The sequence below is a fragment of the Calidris pugnax genome, unplaced genomic scaffold (assembly GCF_001431845.1).
Source record: "Calidris pugnax isolate Ruff unplaced genomic scaffold, ASM143184v1 scaffold45, whole genome shotgun sequence".
NCBI classification, from domain to species: domain Eukaryota; kingdom Metazoa; phylum Chordata; class Aves; order Charadriiformes; family Scolopacidae; genus Calidris; species Calidris pugnax.
The window spans coordinates 1,337,297-1,353,627 of NW_015090764.1; the positions used below are offsets into that span (position 1 = coordinate 1,337,297).

The 16,331-nt window shown below is 45.5% G+C and overlaps 1 protein-coding gene across 1 annotated transcript in view; it reads left to right on the plus strand.

Annotated features, from left to right (window-relative positions):
* The first annotated feature begins 3,953 nt into the window (after window positions 1-3,953).
* Window positions 3,954-16,331, plus strand: part of AATF (apoptosis antagonizing transcription factor) — a 58,174-nt gene continuing 45,796 nt past the window's right edge. Inside the window, exons 1-5 of the mRNA XM_014953345.1 lie at window positions 3,954-3,957; window positions 4,064-4,117; window positions 6,784-6,972; window positions 7,634-8,083; window positions 8,740-8,877. Coding sequence (XP_014808831.1) covers window positions 3,954-3,957; window positions 4,064-4,117; window positions 6,784-6,972; window positions 7,634-8,083; window positions 8,740-8,877 — 835 coding nt within the window. The remainder of the gene's footprint in view (window positions 3,958-4,063; window positions 4,118-6,783; window positions 6,973-7,633; window positions 8,084-8,739; window positions 8,878-16,331) is intronic.

The window sequence follows — 16,331 nt, forward strand, 5'->3', positions numbered from 1 at the left end:
GCGACGGGTTAGGAATATCAGAAATACTCAAGTAAATAAAAACACGGAAGGAAAATAGTAATAAATATTTATAAGGTGTGTACATAATCTAAATTTCCTGTTATGTAATTTGTTTTAGTGGACAGGTTTTACGAGTGCTTTCTTTTTTTTTTCTCATTATTTTTTTTTCCCCCTCTTTTTTTTTTTTCTCTTTTTTTCACTGACAAATTGCGTTGCTGATTTAAAGAGAAAAAAAAAAAAAAATTTTAAAATGAAATCCCCCCCACCCCCCTGGTCCCACCACCCCGCTCCCCGAGGTGGGACCCGAGGCTGAGTGATGGTGACGGCAGAAGGATGCTCAGGCTGGTGGTGGCATCTCAACGGCTTTACATTTCCAGCACGTTTCTTTATTTATATATTTAAGTAAAGAAACGCTCTGAAAAATGGATTTGTATTAATAACCTGTAATTATACAGACACACAAGGATGATACGGTCTTTCCCTGCCAAAGCTACCATCTAATCTGACAATTTCCTAAAAGATGACAAGCTCCACAAAGACACAGGAGCAAAAGGAGCCGAGGGTGAGAAATTAAAAGTGCTTTCTTGTAGTACAGGCTGTTCAAAATGCACTTGTTTATCTGTTCTGTGTTTAGGGTGTTATTTCCATTTTAGCAAATAAGCATGTAAATAAAAAGTAAAATTAAGAGGAAAAACGCCAAAGAAATTATGTCAGTTAGTTTGATGGCTTCTGCTTATAGTTTATAAACAGGCAGAGGGTTTTACAGAACGTACCGTGATGCATAAAAAGGCTTTCATGATCGTCTTAAATTAAAATGTATTGATATAATTTTTGTACAAATATTCCCCCGCATGATTATGAGTCCAATCCACGGCAGCATGGTTTGAGGGCATGTGAACCAGAAATTAAAACCGAGCCTGAGAGTCTGATTTAATTACCTTGCTAAGTGAAAGGCAAAAGAGGGAGAATAAACAGCGAGGAAGGAGTCTCTCTTGTTGGTGAAATATTTTAACAACCCGTGACTGTCAGACGCTGCCTTTTCTGTTTGATGTGAGTTTATATTGACTGAATCTCTTTATAAAAAATTCTGAATTAGCAGCTCCTGCGGGTCAGCGGAGCGGGGACACCGGAGCACGTCCCAGCGTGGGGTCCCCCCCTTCTCCTGGTGCACCCAAGGGTGTAAGCCGTGGATGCAGGACAGGAAAGAAGTGGGTCTGTGGGCCCTGCCAGAGCCCCCCCAGGTTACAGTTGTACATATGTGAATTTTAGTGCATTGCTGAGGTGGGGATTTATACCACAGGATTGCTCGTTAGGCTCAGGGGGTGAAATCCTGACCTCACCGGCGTGAGTGACAAAAATGCTGGCAACTTTAAGAAGCTCATTTTTGACTCAAAAGGACTGATGCAACTCACTGTGTTTTTATATGAATTATATTGGGTGTGTTTTATTTCCCCATCACTAAGCGCCTCTCTGCCTTTATTAACAGCGCTATTTATTACCTGTTAGGTCAGGGTAGAGAACGTCCCTTTTTCACTCTGCAAGGTTTGAAAATGCAATTATGCACGAATTCTTTGGTGAGGCGAGTGGTTAGTTACTGCCACGTAACTGTTCGGGTGAGCACTTGTTTCTGCTACTTAATTTTCTATAGATTTATTTCTCCAGGCTCCTCCCTTTGTTTATAATCCCATCTTTCACTCTGGAAACAAAATACCTACAAACTCAAAGAAAAAAAAAAACCTAGAAGCAGAGCCAGAGAAGACACACTGTGTACATCTCCTGTTTTATAAATTTCCTGTTTTGTAAAACCATGTCTTGGTGAAAAGAATAGTAATTAAAAAAAAAATAAAAAGATAGCAGTGCTTATTTTCCCATTGCTGGAGCAATGGCAAATTGGAATAATATGGAATGCAGAGCATTATAGCTGTCAATCACGTCAGGATAAAATAAATACAAACTACAAAATAAAGTTGAAATAGGACTGAAATACTCGACAACATAAAATCCAAGGGGTTTGCTTGCAATGACAATGTGCATTTTTAGTAAACATTAGTTTCTTATGTGAATTGAACTGTTTATTGTATCCGCGGTGCTCAAAATCACGGAGTTTCACAGGGAGAGTCGTGGGGCGTGTGAGAAGGGGGGGAGATGTTGGGGTTTTTTTTTTTCCCCCTCCCTGGGTGCCTCTCGGGCCCCCGAGCCCCCATCCCAAGCTGGTGGGGGGGTGGCAGCGAGGGGCTGCTGGCGGCGATGGTAATTAATGATATTCCTCTGCCCTCTGTAGGAGAAGCGCCTGCACTGAACGCTGGAGCACCTCGCTGCGCCCGCCTGAGGAACCCTCTCTGCATCCCTTTTTATGGCATTTCAAAACAAATCAGGAGTGGGGAAGGGGCTGCTGACAAGATGGGGATGAACAAGCAGCCCAGGGCTCACTGGGGGGGTACCCGGCCCCGGTTGGGGGGCAGAGGCTCAGCGTCGGTTGGGGAAAGCCCAAATGCTGGGGTCTGGGCTAAGCCCTTGGAGCTGCTCGTGGTGGGGTCTGGAGGTCAGACCTCCATCTGCAGCTCGGGGTCGAGATGCTGATTGGGGTCCCTTGTAACAAAATACGCACCCGCCTCTATTGCTGCTCCCCAGCTCCGGGTCTCACCTGGTGTTTTGGGGCCACCTCATCCAAGGAGAAGCAGTCGGGGGGCAAACCCAAGAGAGGCCATCCTTGTCAATGCTCCCAGCAGGTCCTTGCCACATCCCTTGGGGGCTGCCTCTTGGCCAGAGCTTGGCCAAAGCGCCCCAAAGTGCTGGTAGGGGCTCACGGAGGTTGGTGTGACGCTGGTGGAAGGACCCATGGGGTGTACACGGGGTTTAAGGACCCATGGGGTGTACATGGGGTGTAAGGACCCATGGGGTCCACATGGGGTGGAAGGCCCCATGGGGTGTACACGGGGTGGAAGGACCCATCTGTGCCCAACGGCCAGGCCAGGTCCAACCACAGGACCCACCTTCAAGCTCTCGCTGCTGGAAGAGGGACCCCACGGGGGCCACAAAACGTATGGGACAAGAAAATAATTAATCCCGTTCTGCGCAGGCAGAGGCGCTAAGAAAAAGTGTGATTTTGACTTAAAAAAAAAATAAATAGTTGTAGCATTTTTGCATCACATGACGTGACTTTGCTTTTATTCGGCTGTTACTCCAGTGCTGCTCAGAGGCAGAGCACTTGCCAAACGCCAATTCTCACGACCCCCACGTATCTAATTACCATCATTCGCCCCTTATCGACGGCGGGACCGGGCCAGGCAGCTCTCCCCGGGGGGTGGCTGTGGATATTTCTATTTATCACCGTTATTCCTGCCTGCGCACCCGCCGCATCTCAGCCCAGGCGCCCGTCAGACAATGGGCGGACACTCCGAAACCCCGGGACCGTCTGGACCGGCCCCTCCCGCCCCGCGGTGGCCGCTCTCCCCGGCTCCGGCCCGCTTTCCCCTGCCCGTTCCCGGTCCCGGTGGCCCCCGGTTTCCCAGCCGGCGGGCGCTAGGACCCCGCACGGCCCATTCCCGCGCTGCACCGGCCCGGGGCGCCGGCCACGCCCACAGACCACGCCCCGTCTCCGACCACGCCCCCTCCGCGCTTGCCCCGGTGCAGGCCGTGCCGTGCCAGGAGCCGGTCTGGGGAGCGGATCCGGCTGGAAATCTCCAGGAAAAGGGTCGTAAAATCGCAGCGTCGGGGCAGGACGGTCCCCTCTGCCCGTGAGGCCCGGCCGGTGTGGCCGTGGGAGCAGGGGGAGGCTGGGTGGATGTGGTCGCTGGTGACTCCCCATTCTGTCCCACCAGGTGCTTGGAGCAGGCCGAGTGCTGCACCTGCCTTGTTTGATGCTTTCCAGTGACTAATAATCAATTTACCTTTTTAATCAAGCTCTTCTTGCCTTAGTTAAGAATTTTGAGGTATTGGTCCCTTTCCCTGTGATGGGTAGGTGGCTGTGTCATCTTCTAAGTTTCCAGGCTGGTGTCTGCCATTTCCTTGAGTTATCTTCTCCAGAGCAGAGTCTTCCCATGGACCAGCAGCACCAGCTGAGCTGTGGGGAACCCCCGGCCCAGCTTGCGCGACCCCGAGGACGACGCGGAGGAAGGTGAGGGAGGGCCGGGAGGAAGGCTGAATGCCCGCGGCCGGCGGGGGCGGGCCGCAGTGGGCCGGGGTGCCGCCAGACCGGCCGCACGTGGTGCCGCCGCCGCGGTTGGGGGGCCCGGGCCCGGTGCGGGGATGGGGTTCCCTCAGTCCCGCTGGGCTTCTCCGTCTCCCGCAGCCGCGGGCGGAGGTCCGCTGTGCCCCCAGCCCCATGCGGGCCCATAGCGAGCGGTTCTCGGCCCGCCGCCACCCGCCGCACCGGGCCCGGGCAGGTGGCGACCGGGGCTGTCGGTGGGATGGGAGTTACCGCAGGGACCGGGGCCGCCTCGGGGCAGCGTGAGGGGCTGGGGCTGCCTCGGGGATCGAATCGGGCCTATCTCAGGGCTGCCAAGGGGCCGGCGCTGGCCCAAGGACCTGGGTTACCTCAGGGGTCAGAATTACCTCAGGGATGGGTCTTACCTCAGGGCTGCCCCGGTGCAGGCCGTGCCGTGCCAGGAGCCGGTCTGGGGAGCGGATCCGGCTGGAAATCTCCAGGAAAAGGGTCGTAAAATCGCAGCGTCGGGGCAGGACGGTCCCCTCTGCCCGTGAGGCCCGGCCGGTGTGGCCGTGGGAGCAGGGGGAGGCTGGGTGGATGTGGTCGCTGGTGACTCCCCATTCTGTCCCACCAGGTGCTTGGAGCAGGCCGAGTGCTGCACCTGCCTTGTTTGATGCTTTCCAGTGACTAATAATCAATTTACCTTTTTAATCAAGCTCTTCTTGCCTTAGTTAAGAATTTTGAGGTATTGGTCCCTTTCCCTGTGATGGGTAGGTGGCTGTGTCATCTTCTAAGTTTCCAGGCTGGTGTCTGCCATTTCCTTGAGTTATCTTCTCCAGAGCAGAGTCTTCCCATGGACCAGCAGCACCAGCTGAGCTGTGGGGCAGGGCCCCTGCAGCCTCACTCACACACAGGCAGTGGTTGGCTTTAGGCTCCAATCAGGCTAAACGTTGTGCCAGCTGGCCTGGTTCTTCAGTACAGGTGTGTGAGAGCAATAGTATCTTGTTAGCAACATTTCAGCAGCCATTGAGGAAAATTAATGGAGTCAGCAAAGGCGTTTTGCCATTCTAGTAATCATAATTGAGTTTCAGATTTCGTGCTTTAGCAGTGCCAGGACTGAGAATGCCAGAAGATCTGTTGAGTGCCACTAGTCATTCTGCATCAGCTCTTCTTGCCTTGTCATTCCTTGGTGCCAAGCATCTTGCCATCCTCTTGTAGCTGCAGTGACTACATTTAGACCAGATCTTTGATTATGAGCAGGAGATTATTATTTTTTGCTTCCCCCCTGCCTCAAGTAAACACTATATGTGAGGCATTAACATTTCCAAACACACATTAAAAGAGCACTTAGTGATGCTCAGCTGGTTGGATCACTCAATTGGTTGAACAAAGCTAACCCTGTAATTTTGCGTACAGGGTGTCTTGCACATGAATGAAAATAAGGAGGGGGTATGGTCTGATGTGTTCTCTTTGCTGGACTGCTCATCTCCTGTGCCCTGGAGAAGATGAGTATGAAAGAGGGTAATAACCACAGTGAAATTATTTTCTCTGTTTAGCCATTCTCAAATGTTTACCTATTTATGTGGTTTATATATACAGCAAGAGGCCAAAGTGCAGCTGAATCCATTTTTCCTCATTTAATCTGTAAGTGTGAAGTGAGTGAGGGCATTCCAGCCTTAGTGAGTCCTCCACCTGGAGGAATACCAGGTGACCTTAATGGTGACCTTACCGAGACCTTAATGAATCTGTGGAAAGGCTTGGGTAGGCTTAGTTTTGCTCTAAAATAAAGAAGAGACAGGGAAAAAAATTTGAAAGTAGGCAGTGTTAATTCTGAAAAAAAAAAATCAGCAGGATTTTCGGCAAATGTTAATAAACGTTTGTGTTGCAGGTGAGCCCTGTGGTACCAAACTGTCCAGAGCACGGGAGGGGGGTTGGATTTAGTCAGTTCACATAATATCTCCTTTCCCTCTGCAGAGGTTAACCTGGCAGGTGGGAGAACATCTCTGGCCACAGACATGTCACAGAATGTGTTCTGGAAAATAACTTGTAGCTGTTCTATCTCTTCTGCTAGATCTTGAGTATTACTTTGCTCAGTAGTTTCTAGGCAGGACTGGTGCAGATCTACACAAACCCCAGCTTTGGGGCTTTTTCTCTGCCTTTGTTTCCCCAGCAACCTTTCCCCCTTTGCAGACAATTAGCGCATCTCCTTTCCTTCTGCAGAGGTTAACCCAGCAGGTGGGAGAACATCTCTGGCCACAGACATGTCACAGAATGTGTTCTGGAAAATAACTTGTAGCTGTTCTATCTCTTCTGCTAGATCTTGAGTATTACTTTGCTCAGTAGTTTCTAGGCAGGACTGGTGCAGATCTACACAAACCCCAGCTTTGAGGCTTTTTCTCTGCCTTTGTTTCCCCAGCAACCTTTCCCCCTTTGCAGACAATTAGTGGACTGGCTTTCCTTCACCAGGCAGGGAAGAGCCTGGCTCCCTCTCAAAGCCTAAAAACCAGACTCTTACGTGAGGCTGTGTTGCCATCCCGTTCACCTTTGCAGTATATTTTTGTTTGTAGAGCACGAGGAGTTTTCCATGGCTCAGGTCAGTTTAGACATCCTTTCCCCACCTTTTTTTCCCCCCACAGCTACAGTTGCTAAAGTGATCGACAAATTTGAGGATGAAACTGAAGATGACATCTTGCCTGTTGGTGATATACGAAAAAAAGCTTCAGCCTCTCTCTTGGAAGCTGATAAAAGGTACAGTGGAAAAGCTACATCTCGCAAAGCTCTGCAAGAAGAACTCTGGGGAGATGCTCTGTCTGAAGAAGGGTCTGGTAAGAAATCTCATTTCTTTCCCCTTTTTGCTAGACTACACAAAATATGATGTTAGCATGTTAACTGAGCTAGTGCTATCTGAGCTGAGGTGACAAACTTTAGGTCCCTGTTCAGGGCACCTAAACAGGTACAATTAAGTTGGATGTCTTCCTGAAGTGCCTTCCTGAAATTCAGGCCATATTTTCTTGGTCTAAGGGAAGAGGCTCAGCACACTGGCTGAATATTGTGCAGAGGAAAAGAATCGGCTCCCATTTTTAAGCCAATATATCTTGGGGAGTGCAAGTATATTCAGATTCTCATTTAAAAAATGCATGTAGCAAATTCTGATCACCTCGTTTGCTTATCATGTCATTGTTTCATTAGAAAGCTAAGCCATGGATCTACTGATCATTGCTGTGGTAAATGTGAGCTGAGATCTTTTTGTGGATTTGTCGTTGTGTTTCTATTATTCAGCCAAACAGAAAGTGACATCATACACAGATAAAACGGAGTTTGGAGCTCAAATAGCCCAAACCTGTAGCTGTTGATGATACATATTGCAAAGTGGCACACTTTGCTGGTATGAAAATAACTTTTTCTCTTTTACTTACTAGCTGAAGAAGGATTAGATGAATGGTTTTTGCTGGTAAGAAAATAACTTTTTTCTTTTTTAATTACTAGCTGAAGAAGGATTAGATGAATGGTACAGTGGTGGTGAAGACTCAGAAGAGAATGGCAGCATAGGCAGTAAACCAAAGGAGACGCCCAGCAGTGCTGGCAGTGACCAGGAGGATGACTTGGATGAGGATGAAGAGACAGACCCATCTGTCAATGCCAAGGCACCAAAGTTCAGTTTCCAGAATATCACAGACTTTGAGAAATTTACAGAGGGGATGGATGACGTTGGAAGCAGCGAGGGGGAAGATGAAGATGATGCCAGCATGGAGGAAGGCAGTGATGAGGAGGAAGGCAGTGACGAGGAAGAAGGAAGTGAAGAGGAATATGGGAGTGAAAACCACAACCATATAAAGGAAACCAAAGACATTGAAGATGATGGGGGGATGATGACCTTCTCAAAAGGACAAGACACTGAAGAAGTAGAAAAAGGCAAAGCTGTGAAGAACCAGCTAGGTTTGTGCATGTTTGCTTTGTGTTTTAACGAGACTTCCACCATCCTGACACTCTAGAAACTGGCCATGTTAGGAAGCACCTCAGCACGTTAACATGCTGTCAGCATCCTGCATGTGAGCGCTGCAGCAGCCCAAGTAATTTGCAAATGTTGTGCCAAATCTGCTGTGCAAACTGGTGTCCCTGCTGGTACAAAATCTCGTGTTATGAAGTGCATTTATCCACGGGCTTAATTGAACCACTGCTGAATGTACCTGTAGTGTGGGTGGGGATGGGCACTTGCTACGTGGGTGGTGCTGTGCAGCGATGCTGATATCGCTTCTGTTTCATTTAAAAATGTAATACTAAGTGCAGTTTCTTTCAATCTGGCCTATTAAATTATCAACCTCCATTTGCAGCATTTCCATTTAAACAAAGGGATGATTTTTTTCCTTTGTGAATCAGAGTTCCAGTCAGGTTCATAGCCTGGGATGCTGCTCTGTCCAGAGACACCCCGTGGTACCAATTTTGTGCTGGGTCAGGGAAGGCAAAGATTTGCCCTAACCAGGAGTTATGTAGCCCAAAGGAGAGGGTCTGCACTGTTCAATCAACAGCTCCTTCACAAGGAGCAAGTGCTTTGGCTTGCTGAATAACTGTTTTATTTTCTCTTTGTCATGAAGCACTGTGGGATCAACTCTTGGAAGGGAGAATCAAGATGCAGAAGGCGCTCCTGACTGCCAACCGGCTTCCGCAGCCAGATACCTACCCGATCTTCAGAAAGGAAGGTGGACAAGAATTTGACAACGCTGTCCAGAACTGTAAGAATTTTTCAATCTTTATACTTTGGGTAGTCTCTGCTGTAGCCAGTGTGTTTCGCCTGTGCAGGGAAGTGTTAATGGGACAGCGAGGGCTTTGAGCAGTGTCTGTCTGTAGTATTAACTGCTGGTTTGTATTGCCTTAATCACTAATTGGGTACTGTGCAAATAGAAACCAAAAAGTATTTCCTAATCCAGACAAAGAAAAGGTCTCCTGTCACCCACATCTGTATGTGCCTAGTTGATCTCTGCTGGTGGCCTGTTGTCACTTACCTGATGTTGGTAAACCTTAGTTTGGGTCCTGCTGCTGTTTCTAGTTTACATGGGGATTGAATTTTGCTTATCAAATTTGAGTTTTGTGCTGGATCTTGGAAATAATAGGTTTGGTTATCGCTGTTTGGTGCAGAATTGAGATGCTTCTTTGTCCAGAGACACCTTGTGGTACCAATTTTGTGTTGGGTCAGTGAAAGCAAAGATTTGCTGTAACCAGGAGTCGCGTAGCCCAAAGGGAGCCTGTGCTGTTAAGCCAAGAGCAAATATCTTTTCAGCTTGGAGCTGCTTCATCTATTTATTTCTTAGGATCACTATTAATGATATCCATCTGATGAGATTTGTAGTAGATTCTCCAATATGGCAAATATAATGTGTAGATAAGTGCTACAGTAGATAAGTGCAAAGTACTCAACTTCAGTGTGGTGTGGATCTGTTTAATTTTTAGAATTGAACACCTTTATTACTGGTGTTAAGGTAAAAGGACAAGGAGATAAAATGTCAGGTATGCTGTCCTCAGGAATACATATAAACTACTGTATGATTTTTGACAGAAAACAACAACCTTGCAGATGAGAACGTTTATACACAGATTGTTCATTGTGCCCAATAATTCTGCTAGTCAGAAATTAATGAACTTAGAGGATATTTTTCCAGTGATTTTTGAATAATAAAGTTAAACCCAGTAGTGTTTTAAAGCTTGCCAGGTTGGTTATCCCTTTCACTTCTATTTCTTCTTTCCCAATCTTGAGACACCACTCACTTTCCAGAAGGTTTCAGCTCTGTAGGTAAGCACCAAGTGGAGGATCCTGAGAAGCCCCCTGAGGTGAACCAGTTGGTGGGAAACACTAGTGGTGCCTGGAGCCTTTCATGCTAAATATTAGAGACCCCACCTGAACCCCCTGGTTTGCTGTGGCTGTATCCATTCAGGCACACTGTGTGTTGGGCTGTACAGGGTGTCGTGATACCTGTGCATTGAGAAACTGTGGCCTGGGCTGGCACAAGTCATCCTAAACCCAGATTAGGAACTTTCATGGTCATCAAACCTGACCCTGAGTCTTGCCCCCACACCAGATTCTCATTATCATCTTACAGCTTACACCTGACCCTAGCATGGCAGCTAATCAGCTTATCTGGAGTTACAGCAGGTGAGGGACTTTCTATTTTAAAGTTAGGGTTCCTGCTTTAAATGAAGTGATTAAGGGAAAAAAAGGCGAACTCCCAACAATACTAAGCTGACCTTTTAGTGAAATGCATGTTATTAATGTATTTAATGAGATGCATTACAAACTGCACCGAGCACTGTGTTTCATTACAGGTCTAAAATGCAATATCATTAAAGACCTTTAACAGAAACAATGGTTGACATTTTGATATTTCCCATAAGCAAAATACATCCAGGAACGTGGAGTGTAATACTGTACCCAGTACAGCAGGGAGGTTAATCTTCCCCTTGTCCAGAACGCTAAAGGAAATCCACTGTTAATAACTGCTCAGTGATTCCCTCCCCACAACTCTTTTCATAATCTGGGCAGGCAAGTTGCAGTATTCTCTGATGTTCCCGATACAGAACAAGAATCCAGGCTATTTCATCTGTGAAAACAGCAAGAAAATAAAGCTGGAGTGGCCTGGGCAAAGTTAAAGTTAGCAGGGGAAGTGCTCAGACTGGCAGGTAGAAGTAATGAATTTTGGAACATTCTGGTACTACTACACTTCTTTAGTGTTTTCAGGTGTTCTGTAAGGGGCCAAATTTAATATTCCTTTTTTAATTTCTCTTAAAAAAAATAATACAACAGTAAAGTAGGTTACAATAAAAAGTAATTTTTGGCCATCTGCACTATTGTACAATGCAGCTATCTTTCACTGCCCTCCAAAAATACTCTTTCCAGAAGTCACAAAGTGCCAAGCATAAAAAAAGGAGTAAATTTATACATGAAGATGTCATGAAAGACTAGGGATGTAGTCCATGTTATGTGGCAAAGACCTCTTTCTCTTGCCCTTTGCTGTGTTGGGCCCTGGGAGAGGGGCTCATGTCTAATCAAGAGCTGGAGCTTTACCCCGTGGGCAGTCTGAGCTGTGTTACACCTTCTGCCTGGACAGCAGGGTTGTGACCTGTCCATTCAGATGAAACTAAATCCATTCTGAAAATATGCATCATAATATATTTAAAGTTCTTTCATTAATTGATGCACTTTGATTTATGAGGGAGAAAAAAATGCCTCACTTATTATAAATCAGCTTCCAGTATAAGTTCTGATTTTTAGCTGATCAAGTGGTTTAGTATCTTCTATAAAAATAAACTTTTTTACTTTATTCTAAATACTGATGTACTGTGGTGGGTAGATGTTTCTGGACTCTTGAGTTCTCATCCCAGTTGTATTACCAGCTTGTGAGTAGGATCCCATTCCCCAGATAGGGGAAAAAATACAGAGATTGTGCATGAGAAAGTTGAAAGATGAGTGGGAGACAGGACTTTGTAGCTATTGAATGTTGAGGTGGTTCCATTGGACGTGGTGTGTGCTTCACTCTTAAACAGGGTTTGGGATAATTGTGGTGTTGATGCTATTTTGGACAGGATGATACTCTCCTTTCAGGGAAGCCTCAACACTTCTTTCCAAATCCATGAAATAAATTTGGCATGCTGTCATCTTTACTGAACAGGGGGAAATGACTTGGTGTTCCAAGTTGCACAAAGCTGTTTGTGCCAAAAATCCAGACTCTGGGTTGTACCCTGTAGGGCAGGAGGGCACCTCTCTGAGGTCCTGGGTGAGTCCCTCATGTTCCTTTGAAAGCTGCCCCAGAATGATTTCCATAGTTTATCCCAAGTCTTTCCATCGCTCCTAAAACTTCTGCTGTGTGCTCATGGCAAGGATGAATTTTTTTTTTTGCAATGGAAAACAATCCTTCCTATATTTGCTGCTTTGGTATCTCCCACTTGTGACCTCCTCTGTGCAGCTCCAGGGGGTAGAGAAATTCCCTAAGGGATGGAGTATAATTATGTTAAAGAGTAGACGGCAATGTTCTGTACATCTGCAGTTTTAAAGTCAAATTTGAGTGAAAATGGCAAGGTCATGCTTGTTTTTCAAATTTTGAGGTTGGAGGTTACAAAACCTCCAGTGTTTAATTTATTATTTTTGTAATATTTTATGATTTTTTTTCCATTTAAATGATACAACGTGCCTTGGACAATCTTGGATTCCTGAGATCTCAGGTTCTGGTGGATGATTTACTACAAAATTGCTTATAAATTGAAGTAGAAAATGTTTTGCAGACCTGGCAGCTTTCAGGCTTCACACCCATTTGTCACCCAGCATTTCCCTTTGTGTATAGAACAAGAATTAATTAGGCTGCACTGCAGGAAAAGTTTATGGCCATAATTTATATAGGATGAATTTCTGTTTAAAGAGACAGTATTGCTTTGTTTGCACTGTCTTACTTTTTCTTTCCTTTTTTTTTTTAAAAAAAAAAAATCTTTAATTATATTCCAGATTTTTTTTTTTCCTGTCACCCTTTTTACATACAAATTGAAGACCAAACTCTGGTCGTGGAGCTCATGTTTATTCCCGTTTTGCATACATGGAGGAAGTCTGAGTGGTTTTTAATGCTGAGCTCACAGTGGCTGCTCTCGGGATGCAGTGGAAATGTTTAATGCACTGCACACGTGTGAGTGCTGCTGCCTGGAGTGCTCTGTTTCACCCAGATACATTTGTATTCTCTTACACCCTATCTCCCAGTCTGGTCCAGGGCTTGAGATGTTGCCTCTGTTTGGGGTCTTGCACGTTCAATTAATGTTTTTCATAATCAATGCGAGTCAGAATTTGCAATCTGCTCCTGATTTGCACATTAAAGAGACCCATTAATTAAAAATTCCAATCCCTGGCATGTTCCCGCAGGATCCTTGCATTATTTACATAGAAAAGGAGTGCAAGGTGCAAGTTTCTGTGCTGTGTCTCCGCGCAGATTGCATGCCTGCCATTCATATTTCGGTGTATGTTTTCAAGGGGGAGGAAGGTTAGAAGTGGATCTCATGAAAATGTCACGAAAAATTACCTCGGGGGCAAGAAAGAGCCAAAGAAGAGGTGGGAGCGACATTAGTGAAGGCACATCCAGTGTCAGGAATTAAACAGGGCCTGGGTTTGGGGCTTGTTATGTTAAATCTTGATTTGGTGACAAAAAGCCCCACAGGTAATTAGGGGGCAGGGGGGCAACAAGAGCTTTAAGAAATGATATCTCTCAATCAACAGAGGGTAGAAGCTGTTGTCGTATGTGCCCTGGGCAGCTGGGCTTCCCAAAAGTAGTTCTGTTCTTGCTATTTTAATTATTTTCTTTTTACAATCCCTGTTAAAAAATACTAAGCTTGGAATGTTTCAGTGAGTAGCAGTTGGACAGTGCTACTTTATACTTCACAAAAAGAGCTGGGAATTCTCATTTTTTAAATAGTGTAACGTGTTATTTTCAGTTTTTAGTCGGCAAGATGAGGAATTAAAAGGATAGAAAGGCAGGTGAGGCTCATGCAGAAGGCAAGGTGCTGATGGAAATTGCAAGACTTTAGATGGAGAAGTACTTGTATGTGTTTATGTGGGTATAATTCCACTTCCCAAGAGTTCAGTAGGTCCCTGAAATATAAACTACCAGTTGAATTTTTATGGGTCTTTTTTGCTTTGACTCCATCTGTCAGTGAATTAAGAGGAAACTCTGGAATCCCATGTTTCTGTTCTTCAGCATAAGCTCAAGAGAAGTTGTTTTGGAGAAAATGCTGGTGTTGGTAAGAGGTAGACTTGCAGGGTCTGTACGAAGGGGTCTGCTCGTTGGAGGGACAAAAGTGGGGACAGCAAATATGAACTGCTTACACTGTGTAGAGCTGTGGAGAAGTTATACGAAAGTTCGTGATCAATAAGAAAATAAACCTGAATAAAGTGAATCAGATAAAAAAAAAAAAAATAAATCAAATGCTCCATGTGCTTGCAAGGCTGTTATCCCCAAACCCTCCTGGGTCATTAATGCATTACTGGAGCGGCAGCCACGAGCTCTGCCCGGCAGCAGCCCTGACTCTTCAGCGCAGGACCTTGTCTGCTGCTCATAGATGCAAAATTTTATACAGTTTTTTTTTAAATTCTGCTGAAATTTCTGCATCTTTTCTCAGCTCACAGTGATGTCTGAACTTTAATTTATATTCTCTATAGTCATCTTATTTTCCTGGTCACTGTGATGTTACTCCAGATGATTCAACCATGGATGTTCTCTGTAGGCATGAGTTAGTAGCATTCCACCCGTGCACAGCATGCAGTTCCTCTGTTCCTTGTACTCAAGGAAAATGTATTACCTGGAAGAAACCTTGTTTCCCCCATCATATGGCATTTCTATATCCATCCAGGGATATAGAAATCCCTCCAGAAGAACTGTTGTGTTGGGGTCATTCACACAGAGAAGAATGACCTGGAGACAGGGTGTTGCAGAGCACTGTGACCTTGTTCACTCCACGAGCACACTGTGCTGGGGCCTGAGGACAGCAGAAAAGTGCATTTTGCCTCTTGGGACTAAGCTAAAGGTAATAGTGGAGACCAGTCCTTTTTTATATCCCCTCCTTGCAGCCTGTGTGATATTGTGCAGAGTGTGTTTCTCTGTGGCTGCTCTGGGGACTAATTCCACCTTGAAATGGTGTTGCTGCTTCAACAGTGGTTCCCAGTCCTGCCTTTCCTTCTCCATATTGAGTTTGGACTGCAGAGTATTAGAGTATGTGTACCTTTTACATCCTTTAATATGTGTTTAAAATGGGGTGCTGTGAAGAATTCTTATTTAAAAGAAAGACATGGAAAGATGGAACAAGGAAATGAGCATGAGCCACACGTGATGTTTGCAGGAAGCAACTCACTATTCTTAATCTTTCTGTAGCCCGTTTCTTCAAATCGTAGTCAGTTGTTGGATAACTTATATTACACATTGATTAGTTATTCCCTTAAGGTGTTACATGTCTCAGGGGCAGCTAGCCAATGGTTACTATTTAATTATACTTTATTGAAAAGTGGAGCTAGAAGGAGCACTTAGAAAACTTTGCAGGACTTGCCTGGGACTGCACGGGTATTTGGTGCCTTCTGGGAATGAAAGGAGATGTGGGCATTTGTTCCTAAAATGTGCAGTCCAGTCCAAACACTGACCCAGAAATGTCTGTTTCTGGGGTGGAAATGGGCACATTTGTAAGGAGGGTCCTGGTAGAGGGCTGTGCTTCCACTCGGAGCTGTGTGGACCTTTATAATCCTCCCCTGAGCTGGGCTCTTGGTAAGGCAGGGTGGTTAACTGCTCCTGTGACAAATATCTGAGGCTTGTGACTAAACAGCACGTTTGTGGACAAGGCCTCTTAAGGATGTGATTAAGAATCCCACTTACATTCATTGCCAGCAGGAGACCTCCAAAGATGCCATGTGTTTTCTGGTTTTACATTCTTGCATATTAAACATTTCTGTGTGAATGCTCCACGCTGATTATCTTTATTTACTTCTGGGTTAGTTCTGTAATATTTTGGTGAAAAGGGACTCCAGACCAAGGGAAAGATTCTCTTTACTATCTGGTTGGTGTATGTTTGTTTGTATGTTCTCAGTGTCTTTTATTAGAGGATTTTTTCTGGATTCTGTTACTGATTCCTGATGTTGGAAAAAAAAATATTTACATTCAATGCAATGTCTAGGGAAGTCATGTTGAAGCAGCTGCTTAAACATTGAGTAACTTTGGGTAATATCAAGTCTGCTTTAGGTACCAGAGAGCCTCTACCCCTTCCTGCAAAAGAGGGTGTGTCAGGCAAGGTGTCCTCTCCCATGGGACAGCAGTGGTCTGGTGGGTCACCCTCTGCCTCACTCCTCGCCTGCTCCTGCTTGTCATTTTACACATCTGGGTAGAGAAAAGCTGTCAGAGGAACTGTCCTTTATTGACACAGGCTTGGAATTTTTCAGAGAAGCCTGCAGGAATCAGCTGCCAATAATTCCAGTCATAATTTTGTTATCACCTCTATGCGTGGATCACTTTTAAACTCAAATGTATCCATCCATACATCTGGAGATGATAATGCATTAATACAGAGCAGGGTAGGTGTCACCGGGGAGTGGGGGAGGAACTGAGGCACAGGCAGATTACACAGTTTCCAGAGGCATAGAGCAGTTACAGGATTAATTGGTGCTAGGCAAGATCATGGACTT